The sequence below is a fragment of the Dermacentor silvarum genome, chromosome 9 (assembly GCF_013339745.2).
Source record: "Dermacentor silvarum isolate Dsil-2018 chromosome 9, BIME_Dsil_1.4, whole genome shotgun sequence".
Taxonomy (NCBI): Eukaryota; Metazoa; Arthropoda; class Arachnida; order Ixodida; family Ixodidae; genus Dermacentor; species Dermacentor silvarum.
This window is the reverse complement of record NC_051162.1, coordinates 944,157-963,271: the sequence shown is the minus strand read 5'-3', so window position 1 is coordinate 963,271 and position 19,115 is coordinate 944,157. Positions and strand designations below refer to the sequence as shown.

General features: G+C 48.3%; 1 protein-coding gene across 1 annotated transcript in view; it reads left to right on the top strand.

Moving 5' to 3' along the window:
* Positions 1–5,737: 5,737 nt before the first annotated feature.
* The window catches only part of LOC119465096 (ATP-binding cassette sub-family C member 3-like), a 157,044-nt gene continuing 143,666 nt past the window's right edge, over positions 5,738–19,115 (top strand). The window contains exon 1 of the mRNA XM_037725899.2: positions 5,738–5,904. Coding sequence (XP_037581827.1) covers positions 5,875–5,904 — 30 coding nt within the window. The 5' untranslated portion in view covers positions 5,738–5,874. The remainder of the gene's footprint in view (positions 5,905–19,115) is intronic.

Sequence of the window (19,115 nt, the reverse complement as noted above, 5' to 3'; positions counted from 1 at the left end):
GCGGCGATGATTTCATCGCCGTTGACGTCATACGGAACCTCACGGCAACGGCGACGACGACGCCAACGGCAGAAATCCGCTTTGGAGTGTCCATTTATTTACTATCGCAATAAAATACTGTAGTCAACTGAAGACAGTACAGAAAATTTTCTTAAAGCGCATCATTTCTTGCCTAAGTTGATGAAGTATATTTAAATAATTCTTGGATTTACTTTCGTTTAGCCATTCAGCACGTGGCGCGTTCTTGGACATTCTGCCAGAATAGGCATGCCCCACTCCTAGATAAAACCTGCGCGTTTAACGTTTGCTCACAGATGAACACCGATTTGATAATAGAGCGGTGACTTACATTTCACCAATTCTCCGATTTACTTTTTCTTCTTACTTAGCTATTCTGGATGTTGCACTGAGGGTTTGCCCATTCTTGACCAATCCTCCAGAATAAGTATGCCCACTGTCGTTAAATGTTTCTCAATACGTGCTGTCTGCATACGCCACTCTTTCCTCGACAGGCGTCGCCTTCGTCAATGTAACATTAAAGCCCCTATATTTATAAAAGTAGCGCCATTCTTAGATCTTGCCGCCACCGCGCTCACCGCGGCGCTTCCTCCTCGCCCTCTCTTAGCCGCCTCCTGTCGCCCCAGCCTCCTCCGCTCCCCCATTGGCCAATCCGTGTCACGTGGAAGTTCGCGTCGCTCTTTTGTATATTTTTTTCCTTCCAGCGCGCTCCGACTGCCATTCTCGGGCCTGTGCGACGAAAGTGCTGTACGCACAAACGGATCAAACGTGTTAGGGACAAGAACTTCGTTGTGATGGCATGCTGCTGCGCCTTAAGTTGCCGCAACCGACAAGGCGAGGGCAAAAGGCTGTTTTTGTTTGCCATCCGGCGTGCGCAAACGCTTGCTGCACACTTGATATTTGCGCCGTCTCGCATCGTCGCGTTGCTACTTCCAAAACGGCATTATTAAGACCAGTTACTGACTGACGAAGCAAAATCGCGCATTTCTACTCTGCCAACAACCGCGCTCGTCGCTCGCTCGCACCGTCTCTTATCTCCACACGGCTCTGACCTTTATGCGCCGTGCATTCGCCGCTCAGTTTCCGTTGAAGCGATAGACCGCACGTACCTTCGCCCGCTGCGACGTATATGCGCTTACTGCCAGCGTTTTGACAGTCGTCTGCAGTCATTCAGTGTGATCTACTCATGTTTGTTTGTGCGCGCTCACACCACAGTTAGTAATAGTCGGGCCACATTTTCCAACGCACGCTACACATGCAATGCTGCCCGGGTCGGCAGTGCAGCGCTACAGGTGTCCCTTCGCACGCGCTGCCCACGGGAAGCGCTTCTCATCAACACCACCGTTTCACACGCGCCTTCTCGTGGTCATCGAGTCTCTCTTCATGTCGGTCTACTTACGCCGCAGCACACCTGCTTACTTAATCAGCTCATGTTTACTACAATTCATATTGCTACCATAGCCGCTCACCTTACTTCGTATGACATTGCTGTGTTGCTATCGCATTCATTGCTTCGCCCTTAGGGCGAAACTGTGACATTTTTTTAACTGTAACCTGGTTTATTGGGCTCTCTGCGTATTCTTGCGTTCCTTCTGCACTGGGACAAGACACCACTGCACTATTGGACTACGGCAAGGTGAGAAATCTTGTTTCACAGTCTACGACGCAATTAGGCTTACGGCACGGGACCGAGACTTAAGACGCAGTTAGCGAAAAACAGCTCGGCCATCCTGGCGCAGTTAATTTGAGTTAATGAATCGTGCTGAGACATGTTTCCGACGCTTCCTATGGGACTATTGTAACTTATTTCGGTTTTTGAGCCACACTGGCCGCACAGGGCGCCGTGTCTCAGTTAGCGAGAACTCAGCCGTGGTGCATGTGTAGTCTAGTGCATCTTGCTAGGAGAAGTTCGTGCCGCTTTCTCTGACGCCAGACATTACTGAAAAAGTAATTTCGTTACTTTCTGGGGTACTTTTGAGGCACGTTGGCCGCACAGCGCGCTGTGACGCAGTTAGCGATAAGCAGCTCGGCCGTGGTGATAAAGTTAGTTTGGCGTGTAATGAATCTTAGAGGGACAAGTCTGTGACGTTATTTGTGGCTCCGAAACAACATATACCTTCTTTCGGTACTCACGCCTGTTGAAAACGCCATGGGCGATTGCCAAGAGTGATAACATGGGGTGCGCTGCTGGCGCCGGCAGAACGCGCGAACGACGAACATGTCAGAAACTTGTAATTCGAAAATTACGTCTTCTAAAGGACTGAAAAAAGGCATCGTACCCACGCATTTGTCTTGAGTGCCTGTTGCGTCCGTCTCTATGTATGTAGCGTACCGTCACGTCGCCCGAGGCCAAGTTTTGGAAACGCGAAGTCGCTCGTGTATTTGTGCTGCCAAAGTGCAGGAAATAATGCCCGGAAATGGGGGAATGCTTGGAAATCAGATGTTTTCATATATGTTTGGGATGAGTCGGGTATTTTCTACGCCATGTATGTAAAAGCGCACGTTTCGCCTCTACACGCAGTATTCCTATGTCTAAATACCAAAATGACTCATGCTTGTAACATGCTGTTACGTGCTTGAAAATGTAACATGCTTGTAATTTACTTTTTTTTCAGCTGGTGCCGTCCAGTGGAGCTTCATACAGGAACTACTGCCTTACCTGCTGGTGTCACAACGTTGGATGAACGCACAAAAAGCGCGGAACGAGCTTTTATATAGAGCAACATAAATATTTCCTCATTGCACAAAAGGTCTTGCGTCTACTTTGTGAAATTGCACGTGGCACAGATTCGATGGGACTTTACGAGATCGTTCGCAATCATTTTTACTAAATAATAAACCGATTCTGCACGAAGAGCAAAAACAAAGGGGGGGGGGGGGCGCAGCCGGCGTGCTAGCTTACGTTCAAAATACGCGCGCCCAAAACCGAAACTATAAGTGATGTAAGCGATCGACACCGACCGCTTGGCACACTGCAGTCAATTCGGCCGCTGGGCCCTATGGGAGTGTCCCCTCTTGTTGAATTCCTTTCTCTATGGCCGAACTTCCTAATGTGGTAGGCTTCTAAACTGATGCGCGCGGTCGTGTCACTGCTCTTTCCTAGAATCTTTGTCTCCTTTAACCGGGCCTCACAATCAGTACACATGCTAACGTGCGCAACTATATGTGCGTACTTTTCATCTCGTTTTTTAAGTTTTTGAGCGTGTTCCCCTAAACGGTCATTGACGCAGCGACCAGTTTCGCCGACGTAAACCTTCCCACATTACATAGGAATGCAATAAACCACTCCAGTGGGACATTTGACGAACGGCGATTGGTGGTTCTTCTGGCATCCACGTTTACTGGTGTTGCAGATACGTGGGCACAACTGTCCCAGCTTATTTGAGGCAGAAAAACAAATTGGCACGCCGTGCCTACTTGCCACCTTTTTAGATTGTGGGAAAGTTTATGGATGTAAGGGACCACCTCAGGTCTATGTGCCTTCAGGTGATCCTCCGCCGTTGTACTTCCCGTTCCACGCTTGAATTTTTGAAGGAGGGTTTCAGAAACGGCGGTCAAGACCGAGACAGGGAACCCTGCAGCCAAAAGACGGCTTACCTGATTATTAAAACTAGGCGTCATCTGATGTGGGCACGATTTTTGGAGAGCCGATTCCATACACGTCACCGCTATTCCTCTCTTAATTGTCTTGGAATGTGCCGAGTCATAGGGCAGCAGTTCCTTCTTAGCCCGTGGGTAGTATCCCCAGCAAACGTGTTCTTCACAGAACGTGATTTTAAGGTCTAAAAACTGTAAAATGGAAGAATCCGGGAGCTCATGGGTGAAACGCAACCCTCGTCCATGTTTGCTAAAAGAAGATAAAACTTCACCTACAACAGAGGAGTAGGTGGAGGAGGACTGCTTTTTGAAAAGCACTAAAAAATCGTCAACATACCTAAAGGTTTTTAAAACCGGCCCCCCATTAAACACCTGTTCTATAGTGTGTCGTCCACCTTGGCCAGAAAAATATCACAAAGAATAGGGGCTACGCAAGACCCTATGCAGATGCCATCGCGCTGCAAAAACGGTTGATCGTCAAATATAATAAAAATAGAGTTCAGGTAAAACTGTAATAAAGACATAAAATTGTCAATGGACACACCGACGGTGTTCTGGAAGGATACGTCACCGTTATCTTCAATGCTCTCTTTGACACACACTAACAATTGATTCTGCGGGACCGAATAAAACAAGTCCTGCACATCTGCAGAAAAACCGAAACCAACATGATCATTTGCCTCTAAAAACTGTGCTACTGCGGCTGATTTTTTGACAAGAAATGGGTCATTCACAACAAGCGTCTTGAGGTTCTTTAACAAAAACTGGCTGACACACTTCTGCCACGATCCCTCTTCACTAACAGTAGTCCTAAACACTCCGCCTAAGCTCAAGTTTGAGTTCCGGCATAGCTTACGAACGATGCTGCGCGTAAACATAAAATTAGCATGCCAATAAAGTTGTGACCTTCGTGGTGGATTAGCATGAGATTACCATGAGATTACTCGTTGCACAGGATAAAACTAAGCAAATTTGTACGCATCACGGCTTCTTGTAAATCATTTAATTAACCACTTTACTTAAGCTTCGTTTCATATAGATTCTAACATGCACGTTGGATCAGCATATTTTTTAGCCTTCCGCGATTCTATCAGCTGTCGCATTTCTTGAACCCCATCACAACGAATTATCTAACTCAATTTTGTGTAGCAAATATTTGCCTAGCGCCGTTACCCATCCCCTTCTCCTGTGTATTCTGTTTGGTGCAACGGATCCACAATAAACATGTCTAATATTTCGTCATTTTGTTCCGTCCCCTGCTGCACTCTAGAAATTCGTGCTTCGTAGCCGCTTCACACTCGGCTAATTCGCTGCCCCTTGTTGTACGGCGAGGCGCAGTCACTTATTGCGCAACCTGCATTCGACCGTCGGGTCGTCCGTCTCTCACCTGAGCGCGAAGGCCAACTCAACTAATTTCAAGTCTTAATAGCCTCAAAACAACTTGTGGCGTACGTAGACCACGGTGGCCACTGGCACCGTTTCACCCGGGACCGGGGCCTACCGCTAACGTAACACTATAATCGGTGGATTGTACGCTTCTGCGTCGTGCCCTGCCTACCCCTGCTTTCTCTTAGGAACACAAGCGCCACTGACCCCAAACGTTTGTGAGTGTGGTAATCTTTATAGTCGACAGTTTTGCGAAGTTACAAATGCAATTTTTCCGCAAATCTCCGATGCACACATGAATACGCCAAGAACACCCTTTTACCGTGCGTTTTAAATAATCCCAGGTGGTTAAAATTAATCCGGAGTCCCTCACTACGGCGTGCCTCGTCGTCCTTCTGGCACGAAAACCCCACACTTTAAGTTATGCCATAATGTTTTTCCTCAGGTTTGAAGCTCTGTAAACTACTTGCATCGCTTTCTGATTTTACATTGTGAGCTACACCCACGAATGCCACCACCGCACCTGTTCAACGCACGTGTCTGCTCAGGTATCGCCGATAACGCAATAGATAAGCAAGGTGTGCATACGGGGGTGGATAACATGGCAACTGCGTCCCGTGTTATCGAGGCAGACGCAGTGGCGTATACGTCAGCCACAATCGCTGCCGTTTTTAGGAGAGCGAGAAAAAAAAAAGTAAGAGGCGGCGCTGTCTCAGATGAGGCTTATCAGGTCACGTTCCCCGTCGTGGTGTCCGGGCAAGAGCAGTCGAGCGGCAGCCGCGCATCCGTCGACGCGCTGCCTTGGCTGTTCAACGGGGCGGCAGCGGGCTGTCGAAACTACAGGCACACGTTCGCCGTGGGACAACGAGCAACATGGATTCCTTCTGCGGTTCGCCGCTTTGGGTGAGCTACTCGCACTGAACAACGCGAGGGTTCTTGTCGTCCACGCCTCCTTTTCACGTCTCTGTGACGCTTTCTATCGAAGGGCGTGTGGGTTTGAGTATAGCGACGCAAATCGAGGGCGTGTGGTACACAAAGAACAAAACCTTGCCAAGAAAAGGTACCCTGAAGGCGGGCTGATGTCACATTTCTCTTTTTCTCGGAACGATTCGCTTGAGAAGATGTAACGGTCCGAGGAAATGTACTACGACTTCTGCGAGATGTGTCAGTAAGCGGGCGAATGTGCCTAGACGGCGGAGCTTCTAATGAAGGTTGCTGTGGTAAACACAAAACTGGATCTGACTGCAATAAGGTTTAGCGTTGCGCTTCTCGCATGTTGTTCTAGCTGTATACGCGGGTACGCTGCCGCGATATACGCTCGTGCGCCAATATTTCTGGCGCCTTTACCAGGCTGTGTAAGGCCTGCAATAGCATCGCACAGGTTCCACTACGCTGCCCGGAAAGAGCCGCGCCAGTAAAATTATCACGTTTGTGCTCTGATATTGTTTTACACTTTTCATATTTATTAGTCTGAAAAGATTTAGGATAAAGGCATGCGCTGTGAGTGTTGCTTCATGAATTTACTTGTGGGCTGCAATTCTCAAAATTCTGAGGAGTCATTTAGTCAAAAATATGAGAGCTGGTATGAGCAACTTTTAGTGTTGTCTGTCATACTAAGGGGAAATTCGTTTAGTTTGCTGTCAACCAGCCGCGGCCGCTCCATGGTTGCGACGTTTTTCTGCTGAGTCACGCATATCACGGGGCGAGGTGGAGCCGCAGTGCGTGTGTCGCGTTTTGAGCCCATGTGGTCAAAATAATTCTGGTGTTCCGGCGCGTTTCGTAGCCCGTGTTTCTGTGTGACATCTGAGGGCCAATGATGACCGTCCCAGAGTCATTTGTTTCAAGTGGCGATATGCATCTTTCTATAATAAGTTCGTTGCGCAAATTAGCCTCGTCGCTCCTGAGATCACTCAATGAATTATGTGATGATTAGTCGGATGCATTTTTTCTGCGATGAGCCGCACTGACATGGAATAATGCATCATTGCAGCAATCAATGCTTTGAAAGCGCTCTGAAATGAAGGTGACATCTCTTATCAAAACAGCATTTATAGCGTGCAATTTTGATTTTGATTATTTATTGATTTTCATTTACATTCAATAAATGAAGGAATTCAAGGAAAAAGCCACACAGACGTTGCTTGAGGCACCTTCAATTCCCTTGGTCGCATAAAGCTGCATAAACTCGCACGCTTTGCCAAGTATATAGAACATAGAATACAGAGGAATAGTTAAAATAATTGAAATAATCACATATGAAGACGAGAAATGACACATTGTCACACAATAAAGGGGCTAGAAAAGCGAGAACATTAAAGAAATAAATTCTGACAATGTCAGGTCGTGCAAATTAGTCTGACATGTTGTGGAAATGGAACAGTGTAGGCAGGTTGTTGCTTATCATTTGACAACCATAGTTTGTTCTAAAACGCGGAACCTTCCATACTTGTGCTGTGCGTGTATGATAATGGGATAAATTGCTAGGTAGGCCAGTGAGTTCACTAATTTGGGAATTTTTACGTTTAACACTAAAATAATATTCACGCAAGAGCCTGCGTTTATAGACGATATGAGCTTTAGGTATACTGTATTTCCCAAAAAGGTTTTCGTTATGTATCAAGTAGGATACATTGGCGATTACGCATATTAGTACTGTCTTGTGCATTTGTATTATTTATTCTAGTTGCCTTGAGTCGTGGTTATTCATAACGATGTACTATCGGCCAGAAAAGTAAACGGACCACGGCTCCGGCGGCCGAAGCAGCTGCCTGGCCACAACGGGGCGCTGCTGTCTCGCTCCACGTAAAATCCCTATATAAGAAAAGTACCGCCATCCTTTGATAAACGCCGCTTCTCTCTCTCCTGTATCTCCAATTGGACGATGATAGCGCACGCTTTTCGCTTCTTTATATTCTTTTTTTTTCCGCCTCAGAGCCATGTTGAAAGTCCTCTGCGCAGCCGCAGTCGCCGGCGGCGGCGCGCGCCCGGCCTGAAAGCTTCAACGTGGACTTTCTAGGTGCGCCACCGTCGATTTGGCTTTCGCAAGCAAAACGTAAAGAAAAAAGCAAGCGCTTTAGGAGAGGAGGCGGCGGAGGAAAGAGTAGATGCAGGGGCGGATCCAGGTTTTTTCTGAGAGGGGGGTCAGCTTCTGTCAATGATGATGATGATGATGGTAGTAGCCTTTCTTATTTACCGAAATTTACCGTTTTTGCTCACGATAAACCCGCTTTTTATACGTGTAGAGCAACACCTGTAGCCCTCCGTGGTGGCTCAGTCAGCTCAGGCGTTGAGCACGAGATCGCGGGATCAAATCCCGGCCACGGCGGCCGCATTTCGATGGAGGCGAAATGCAAAAACGCCCGTGTGCTTGCGTTGTAGTGCAGGTTAAAGAACCCCAGGTGGTCAAAATTAATCCGGAGCCTTCCACTACGGCGTGCCTCATAATCAGAACTGGTTTTGGCACGTAAAACCCCAAAAAGAGGAAGACCTGTAGCGAAGCCAGGTATCGGTTTCTCCGAGCTTATAGGAAAAGGACGTTACCCAATACAGCCATGTGCTTGGCGGCTGCGCCTGATAATACAGGGTGTTCAAAACTAAGCTTGATGTTTTTCTTAAAATTAGGCACTGGGAGGCATGCGAAGACCACCTGTGCAAATAAGTTATGTGGCTAGGGGGGCACAAATTTAGATGATAATTATCGCTGTCAGCAGCCCAATTAACTAAATTTGAACAATTATTTTTTTGTTGGCTGCAGTAAGTGGGTATGTTTGTATTGAAAACTTAGACAGTCGAGTTTCTACACAGTATCAGTCGGAAGAATTATTCTAGCGTGTTCGTGCTCCGAGATATCCGACGCCAAATTTCAATTGTCCTACTGCGCAGAATAATCGAGTCGACGCGAGAGCGGTTTATATATATGCTTTGCGTTGCTGTGGAAGGGAGGCATTTTGGACATTTTTAGGGCATTGACATCTTCATGGGTGAAGTGTTGTCATGACATTTGTGCATGACAACACCAAACTTAAAGCAGCAGTATGAAATATTGGTTAGCATAGCTAAAAAGGTTTCTGCTGTTGATGGTGCAGTTGTTGCTCTTGATTTCAATAAAACTTACAGTACTTGGAAATCAGCCGTCACTTTATTTGCGTAGCCCAGACAAGGACCATGCCCGGTCGTCTAGTCACCATTACGCACGCGTACTGCCCTCCGGCTTCTCCGCTCGCGCCATTATCTCGGCATGGCAGCTGCCGCCATCTTTACAGGCTGCGCGGTCGCGTGTTACGACAGCGGTTACGGGCTCTTAGATTTTTTTTTCATTTCGCCAGCCGTGAGGGGAAGGTGGACAGTTATTATCTTTGCCAATGCCTCCGTCCCGTTGTCAGACTAAACGCCGAATGCAACAGCCACGTCACATCAGGAAGAGCTTTGCACCGATCCTCACTCTCTTGCATGCGTAATCATGCGAACGACAATTAAAATTTGGAGTTGGATTTCTCGGAGCACAGACACGCTAGAAGAATTCCTCCAATAAAACTGTGTAGAAACACGACTGCCTCTAACTTTTGAATACAGACTACACACTTACTGCAGTCAATAAAAAGTTAATTATTCAATTTTGGTTAATTGGGCTGCTGACAGCGATAATTATCATCTCAATTCGTGTCCCCCTGGCCAAATAACTTATTTGGCAGGTGGTCTGCATGTGCCTCTCAGTGCATAATTTTAAGAAAGCCATAAAGCTTAATTTTGAATACCCGGTATATCTAGCCTGTATTGTTTTTTAAAATAAAATTTGGGATGATTTTTGCTGGTTCATTATAAATGCTGAAGCACGGGTCCGTCTTTGGAGTTCTGTTGGGACACCTTGATTTCCTTAAGAAAATTCTTTGTGTTCGGCTGAGACACCTTCGTTTGCTTTGGAGGTAACGCTCCGCTCCAATGCGGCAACCACTACGCTGGTTGTTTACGATATGCGAATCACCGCGTATGAACACTCACGCCGCCACCTACAAGAATAACGATGTGGCGTAGTAGCCGAGAGCGCGAGCCAGCGTCTTCATGTTTTGTTTCCCACGCGACGTCATCCTTTTACACAAGGCGCGCATCTGGTCCCGTTTCTCTAACCACGCGACGCCATCCTAGGCCCGCGCGCTGGCGTTGGCCGCTGACGTCACGCTCCCCCACTTCGCAGCCGCGGCTCGAGGCTTCGCCCCGCTCCGCAAGAACGCCCACTCAGATAAACGTATCCGCGGCGGATTTGAGCCTCCTATGCTTAATGTACGACAATAAAACTGCGAAGTTACAATGAAAAACTTGTAGCGTACGAACGGTACTGTGCTCGTACTGGATATTGTCAACGTGTAACTGTGATCACAATGAGTGCTACAGTTAAAAAACGTTGCCTACGCGTAGTTCTTATAGTTTGGCTGTTAGTTGTTATTATTTATATATGAACACTTCAGCGAGAGATCTCTTTCATTAAGCAGGTTGGTCGCGGAACCGATGACTGCCAATGAGGCAACCCTTCACACCGCAAGGGGAAACTAAGTTAATCAGGCACGAAGGCGCTCGAGCAGACCTCCGCGTGCTTGGCAAAAGGGCCGTCCCCTCGTTCATTCGACGTCACCGACGGGACGAGTAAGGCACGGCAGGCGCCAGGAGGTCCAAGGTGTTCATGAGAAAAAATAACTATGGCAACTTCGCGACACCAAACTCCTACGGAATACAACTAAGCGTGTGAGCGAGCTAGCTTTACTTCTACATGGCTGATACCACTGGTACTCGCCAAAAATACTTTTGAAGAATGCTGGTGGCCATGTTTTTTTTTTTTTTGCGACAGGGCCATCCCCCGGTCAGCGAGGGGGCGATACAGAAATCTGAGGGGGGGGGGGGGGGGTCAGGACATCCGGACATCCCCCCTGGATCCGCGCCTGAGTAGATGGCGGTACTTTTCTTATATAGGGACTTTAGCTCCACGTTTAGCTCCATGTAAAACCCCTATATATAAAAAGTAGCGCCAATCACTTCCCTCCTCCTCCGTTCCACTGTCGCGTTCGGCGGGGTCAGCGCGATCGAGGCGCGAAATCGAGAGTGGCGCCGCCTACGTCGCGCCTGCCGTGGCAGACAGATAACGCGCTACCAGAGGAAATCCACGGAAAACTTCGATCGCGCCCTGCGGAGACGTTTTTGAGGCGCGATTTTGCTTCGTCAGTCAGTGACTGGCCTTAATAATGCCGTTTTGGAAGTAGCAACGCGACGATGCGAGACGGCGCAAATACCAATTGTGCAGCAAACGTTTGCGCTCGCCGGATGATAAACAAAGCCTTTTGCTCTCGCCTTGTCGGTTGCGGCAACTTAAGGCGCAGCAGCATGCCATCACAACGAAGTTCTTGTCCCTAACACGTTTGATCCGTTTGTGCGTACAGCACTTTCGTCGCACAGGCCCGAGAATGGCGGTCGGAGCGCGCTGGCAAGTAAAATATACAAAAGCGCCACGCGTGCTTCCACATGACACGGATTGGCCCATGAATGATAAGTGGTTCTTGAGGGAAAGGGAAAGGTTGGCGCTATCTTCTGCAGCCCTTGAGGGAGCACGGCTCAGCGCCAAGCCCATGGGGGAGTGGAGGCGGCTGGGGCGGCAGGAGGCGGCGAGGAGGAAATGCCGGGGTGACCGCGGTGGCGGCAATATCGAAGAATGGCGCTACTGTTTAAAGGGCAACTCCGGCGATTTTTTGACCATGTCGAGCTAATAAAATATTTAGGTTCCCGAGACCCTCCTGTGACGCACCTCATAGGAGAATTGTTCCGCAAAGTCGAAAATAATTTTAAATAAGCAAAAAAGCGCAAAAACGAAACCGAAACCGGAGAAAGCAGCCGAGCGAACCTCTGCGTGTGACGTCACGAATGTATCCCCGGCGGGGAAGGCGCGCAACGCATGCCGGTCTCGCCCGCGGGGTGAACGAAACCGGCGAAGAGCAGACGCTCAGCTTATTCGTGACCGCGCCGGACCTTCGGGTGACATTGTAAGCTGCACCACCTATTCGGATCTGGCAAACAGTGACAGTTATGATTCAGAAGAATTCAATAGCCACGAATCGCCGTCCTCCACCACTAGAGCCAGCACCCATGCGCAACATATCGCGCTGCGACATGAAGACCAAGGGTAGCCCTAACCACTGATATACGTGCTGCTTGCTATTTTAGGTGTTTTACCCCTCTCAAGGAACCGCTTCGCATGCTCACTATAAGATGTGGAGCACGACTTTCCGCATTTGTATCCCACAAGAACGCCGCTGACAGTCCAAAGCACCGACCGGTGCATTTGTTTACATCGGCAGGTACAGCGACCACTCGTACGTCGTTCGCTTGAGATAGGCGCTCATCGGTGACATCAATTAATGTCAGAACATATCAAAACACGTAGATTTTGTGCATGTAAGCACCGTTACATCACTCTGGGTCGCGCTGATACGTGCTACCACACACCTTCGGAAACAGCGAGCGGGAGATCGTAGTAGGGAAGCGTTGTGCAGCCTGCTTATCATTCTTCGTATTCTCTTCATGCACACAGTTAGTGCTCCGTAAAGTAGACATAGATTGGGACATTGCGCGTATGAACGCTCATTTAGAGAATGTATAGTTTTCTCGTGGAAACGCAGATGTCATGAAGTATGACATCGTTGGCAGCTGAATGAGACCGTTGTTTACACATGCTGTATCGAAGTGGCCTCCGCTTGCTGCTCATTTGGGATACGAGGCAAACAGTGCACCTAGTAAGCTAAATAATTAGTCAGCATAACAATGGGTATTAATACATCCATGGATATGCGTAGTCACATTTCATTTAGGGAAGCGCCGGCGAGTGCGACTGGCCGCATTCGAGAACGGCAACGTACACGGATGTTGATTGCGCGTCGTGTTGTCGCTTCTAGCTTTTTGCGTGTGCACTGTACGAAATGAGGAATGGTTTATTTCAAATCCGTATGGTCAAAACTGAACTACAGAAGCAGCTTTCCTCATCCTAATAGCTTAATTAGCTTCATATCAGTGGGTCTGGTCCGCCAGCAGCAGACGCACGAACTTCTCCACTGTGACAGGCTTAAGCTCGGCTGAACGCGGTCGGCATCGGCTCAAACTCTGTTTGCGGATGGCGTGGGCTGAAGTTCGTGCAGCCAACAACACAACACCGCTTGCCACCCCGCATCACTTGCCCGTCCACAGGGAATGCAACTTCTCGCGACAGCAACATCTCACGCCAAGCGCTAGCTCACGATCGTCGACTCCTGCACGCTCTCGTCGCTGTCGTCTGCATGATCCCGGCATGCTCTGCGTGGACCATTCCTGACGTCATGCACAATGTGGCCTATAACTGAGGAGGGGGTAAGGTAGGGTGCTCGAGGCAATAGATTAAATTCATTTGTAAAAAATCTGTGCAACTCTCAAGCCTGCTTTTTTTTAGGACATGACGGGGGTATTCAGAGGAACAGACCCAGCGAATTTCATCGACATTCGTTGTCATCGAAAAATCGCCGGAGTTGCCCTTTAAATATAGGGGTTTTAGCTCCACGCGCTTGGGTCAAGAGTGTCGTGGGTGACGTTAAGCTTGTCCCTCACTCACGCGCTGTGTCTTGTCACGCATGATAAAATGTCTAGTGCGTCGTCCTTTTGCTCTGCTGCTGGCGGTCACGATTAAAGGGACATACCTGTTTGAACTTAATACACCCCTTATACGACTAAGTTTTGGTGCACGGAGTATACATGTTGATCCCAGTGCATAGTGATTGTAAATTTACCTCTAAAACCTTTACGGTGTCTACAACTTCAATATCTTTGTATTTAAACGTTAGGGTATGATTCGAAAGCAAACTAGTACCTTTCGTAAGGAATATAACAGGTTTTGTTTTGTTGGAGTTTACATTAAAAAAAAATTCCGCCGACCAGCAAGCAAATTTGTGCAAGAATTCCTTGCCTGTAGTAATCAAATCAGCATAAGAACCTGATGACATAAATACACTGGCGTCATCCGCGTAAATGAACTTCGCGTGCTCATACGTCGAAACAATGTCGTTAATTAAAGAGAAGTGGGCCCAGAATGCTGCTATGTGGGACACCGCAAAGTATTTCTTTAGTTGATATAACTTCGCCGACAGAAACACATCTGTGATTAGGATAGCATATTCGTTTTTAGAGTGGAAGGCCCCTAATTCCACATTTCTGTAGTTTATAGATTAGTGTCATTTACGTGATCAAACGTCTGTGCAAAATCAACGAGAATGCCTATTGTTAAAAGCTTGTGTTCGAAATTTTGCAAGATATGTTCTTTTTGATCAAGGAGACCTAATTCGTTAGACCTGTTTTTACGAAAGCCGTAATGGGCATTTGTAATAATCTTATATTGATCCCAAAAGGAAGAAACTTGGTTTGCAATCTTTTCGAGCCCTTTAGAAATATTGGGAGGACTGATATCGGGCGATGATTTTTAATATCCAACTTATCACCTTTTTTATAAAGTCCAGTAACCTTGGCAATGGTTACTGGTGTGGATGGAGCGGTGTGGATCAGAGAGCAAACGGGGATAGCTGATATTTTAGTTGACATTAAGAGGAAAAAAATGGCGCTGGGCAGGCCATGTAATGGGTAAGATGGATAACCGGTGGACCATTAGTTAGAATGGATACCAACAGAATGGAAATGCAGTCGAGGACGGCAGAAAACTAGGTGAGGTGATGAAGTTAGAAAATTTGCTGGAGCAAGTAGGAACCAGCTAGCGCAAGACAGGGGTAATTGGAGATTGCAGGGAAAGGCCTTCGTCCTGCAGTGGACATAAATATAGGCTGATGATGTACCTTGGCAATCCTAATTTCGTCTTGAAATAAGCTTGTCGAAATACACAAATTGTAAATGTGCGCAACTACAGCAGCTATACAATTTATTACAAATTTTATTGGTTGAACCTGCAGACCGTCAGCGTGGCAGCTACAGGAATTATTGATCTCCAGAGATATTGAGCATACGTCCGATGGTCCAATTCACAGTAAAAATGTCGTGATTTCATTACATATAATACAAGCGTTATACGACAGGCTCAGATTATGGCTAACATCTCTGTTCACAAAGTAGTCATAAAAACTGTCAGCCCTTCCACTGGGGTGGAGATGGGAGACTAGCGAAGCTGTGCTATGGTGGTAATTGTGTATTTTCAATTATTACTATTAAGGTGTGATGGTGTAATTGGTTATGTGAACTATTAAAGACTGAGAAATATATATGATCCGGTGGTTTTCATTTATTTAGTGACCACAGGGACCATGACCTTATGGTCGCTACGGTACACCGCCATAGGGTGTACGGAAAAGGTTGGCACGTTCTTCATGATGATGATGATGGTTTATTGGCATCCCCTTCGAAACGGGGCGGTGGCAAATACACCTAGCCTGCTTGATTTAATCAGGTATACTATCCATCTCTCATACACACGTCACCAACGCCGCGCGCGGTCGGTGTGAACGCGGGCAAAACGCCGCCGCGGTCCACAACAGTTGTGCGCGTTGCTGGTGCTGCCACATGTCCAAGTTTATACAGCTCCTCAGAATTTTGAGAATGACAGACCATAAACCAATGTCATGAAAAAAAAAAGTGGCAGCGCATACCTTTTTTGTTAAATCTTCTCAGACTGTGATTGAGTCGCCAGTTCCCCGTGCGTCCGGTCGCAAGATATGCAGTTGGTACCGCAGCTAAACGTCGCCTCCCCTCCCTCCCTCCCGTCCCCCCACGGCCTTTCACGCGACAGAAGTCGCGTTTGCTCTCCGCCGTACGCTCGCTCCCCGTGAAAGCGCGCGTCCCTCGCCAGCTTTCACACGCACATACGGCCAATGAGAGTATTTTTCTACACGCGGACACGACCATCGGAGACTGAGCCCTGAACAGCTTCACTGTAAAATCTGGAATGAGAACAATGGCCACGACGGCATCACGTTCCCGAACACATACCTAGTGACCCAAGTTGTTCTGAGGCGTCGTGATGACAGCACGAAGCTGAAATGACGACGTTTGAATGACCGCGACGGCAACACTATGGCGGTGTGACAACGAACGAATTAAGACTCGTAAGACGACGATGACGTGACGAGTATTGGATGACAAAGCTGGTGACAGCATCACAACCACGAGCCCATTTCTTCTGGCCCAAGCTATTGGACAACTTGGACGATTGGGTACAGTAGCGCACCCAGGATCTCTGCCAGGGGGGGTTGACAGTTTGCCAATACCATCTAAACAGCACTAATTTCGATTTCTTCACGGGAAATTGTCAAAAAATGCGCTTTTTGCGAGTGTGCAGACGATTGCGCGTCTTACATCTTAGTTGCAGTACTCAAATGCGTAAGGAAAGAAAAGGGGTTAAACAAAAGGGGGGGGGGTTAAGTCGGCATCAGGGGGGGGGGGGGTTACAACCCCCGAATCCCCCCCCGTCGGTGCGCCACTGATTGGGTAGGTGGCATGAAGATGACGTTATGAACAGATTAAGACCACGAGACTGGACTGACAATAGAACGACCGTAACAATGTCATGACCAGGAGACAAAAGTCGCATAAAATCTGAGTGACACATGGATGGAATAACTTCATTGAAAGATACTGCGGGCTACGGGGCGCAAGGCCCCATAGAACGGGCTACTCCCACGTTGGGACCGGGAGTTTTAACTCCCTGGCCGCATCGTGGGCTCGCTGGACGGCTCGGAACTGTTCCACCAGGTCCGTGCTGCGTAGTGCTTCTTGTAGCCTGGAAGAGTCTTGATTCTTGTTTGCGTGGGTCCGACCACACGGCCAGAGCAAGTGATGTACGCATAGTGTGCTAAGGCGATTTTCGCAATATGATGTGTATAGCTCAGGCATGTAGTGATGTATTCTGTTCTGTGTGGGGCACGTGTTGGTTTGAAGTATTCTCACCGTGAGGGCTTCAGAACTGGTGAGCTTGTTGTGAGGAGTGCCGTATATTCTGCGGTCGAGATAAAAGTGCTTTGTGATCTCGTTGTATGTGGAGGGAGGGTCCCGATTCTCGCTGGGATGGTCAGGCCCAGCGACACATGAGCCCATACAAACTCCCCGAAGTTGCAGATATGGCTGCTTGTTAAAAAGAACAAAAGGTACGCTTACATAAAACTCAAGTAAAGTTTAAAAAAATGTCCACAGACAGGCATGCGGAGTTCTGAAGTCGGCCGCATCATTATACTCAATACATTCCATTAAGGAAACAGGAAAGTGATCTCAGGATATTCAGAACATTCAGGTATTCTCAGCATTAGCTTCTGGTTTTCTATGTATTGAGTTTAATAATGTGGCTGACTTTCTAAACTCAGCGATATTCTACCAGGTGTACCGACATGTAGCATGCTGCATGTAGCTGGACCTGGTTAACTCAAGCATGCTGGGTGAGCATTTGTCAGCACCCCGTTTCGAAGGGGATACCAATAAACCATCAACAGCATCGCATCGTGCAATGCTTCAAGGAATGTGACATATTCCCCACGTAGTCTGGATGCCTGTGTTTACACTTCGGCACACGTTGTGGCGCCTCCTCGCTAGGTACGAACCTCTGCTGAAGCGAATCGTACAGCTACGCGGGCGGCTGCAACCAGGCAACGTCGGGCTCAGCAGACCGCCGTGCAGAGCCCGACGTATTGCGGCGCAAGCCACAGCTCGCCGTCGAGGCCGGGTGGACAATTAAAGCGTTCTTGTGCAAACAACGCAAAGACTTCGCCGCGAAGACCCTGTAGTGCTTTGTGCAGAAAATTAAGCTCCTAAGGAGCTGCTTCTCCTGCTTACGCTGTGACTGTGATGCGTGTGCTGCGCAGGCCTGTGACTTTTCTCACTTTACTTAAATTTTATTTAAGTGCAACTTTTATCCTTTCTAACGAGCAGCCAGTGTGTATGGGCTCATGTGTCGCTCAGATTTTATGTGACATTAAAAAAAATATTGTTAGGTCTTTGGAACATGTTTTAACAGCGAAGCTGTTTAAGCCAGCCGTAATTTGAGGTGCGTGCCAAGAAACTGCCGCGCCGTATCCATGGCAACCCGGAGGTGCGCACGCGGTCTCCTCCTCGCCAGTTCCCTGCATTCCCGACCCCCGCCTCTCTACTCTCCGCGGCGCGCTGAGCCAGAAAAAAAAAAAAAAGCGAAAGCTTGCACTATAGGCCGCGCAAAGCTCAAGACACAGCGAAGCTGGCCGATTGATATCGAGCGGCTAGCCTCCGACGCGTTCGGCGTCGGCAAGCAGCAGCGTTCTTGGCAATGTGCCAACCTTGGTTAGCCTGCCTGCGTTTGTGGCATGCCAGGAACGCTGTCGCTCGTAGGCGCCGACGCGTCCAGCGCTAGTCACGCGAAATTTCGCGAAAGGGAAGGTACCTCCGAAAATCATCGCTCGAAAATACCTTCCTACATGGGTAGTTAAGTTAAATCAAGTTAAGACCTAGCAGCAACCAATACCTAGCAGTAGCAGACAGTAAGTTTCGCTGTGCCTAAGCTTTTTTTTTTTTTAATGGGGGGGGGGGGGGGCACGTTTTAAAGGCTTTAACACGAAAACGTTTTATGCCGGCTTCCACCATCAACTTCCTGTAACGGATGAGACGTCGGCGCGAACTACGTCATCTACGAGCGGTTAAGCGAAGTGCTGCATCATATGACCTTAACGAGCGCCGACAGTGAGCGCTTCGGTAGTCGCAGCGCAGTGATGGCTCCGACGTGGGGTAGCCTTGTGTAGGCGGTGTAGGCCTTCTGCTGAAGTAACGAAGTTTTCGCACATGGGGCTTGTCTTTTGCGGTCTGATTAGCCTGTTACGCCTGGTCGCCTACGGAGTGTAGCTTCAACATGCATCAGCAGTGCTTACACGGCGCCTACTGCTTCAGTTGCGATGGCACCAACTAAGCAAACTGCTGCGCTAGCTAAGCGGCGCAGAAAGGCAACAACGTCGACGGGGGAATCTCGCTTTCGTCCGGCGAGGGACACGCCAGCGTGAAGCAGAACGCGTTCGCGGTGCACGCTGCGAACTCTGCCGCTCGCATTCCTGAAGCTGAGCGCGTCGCAACTCAACTGGCTGCCCAAGACACTACGGATCGGG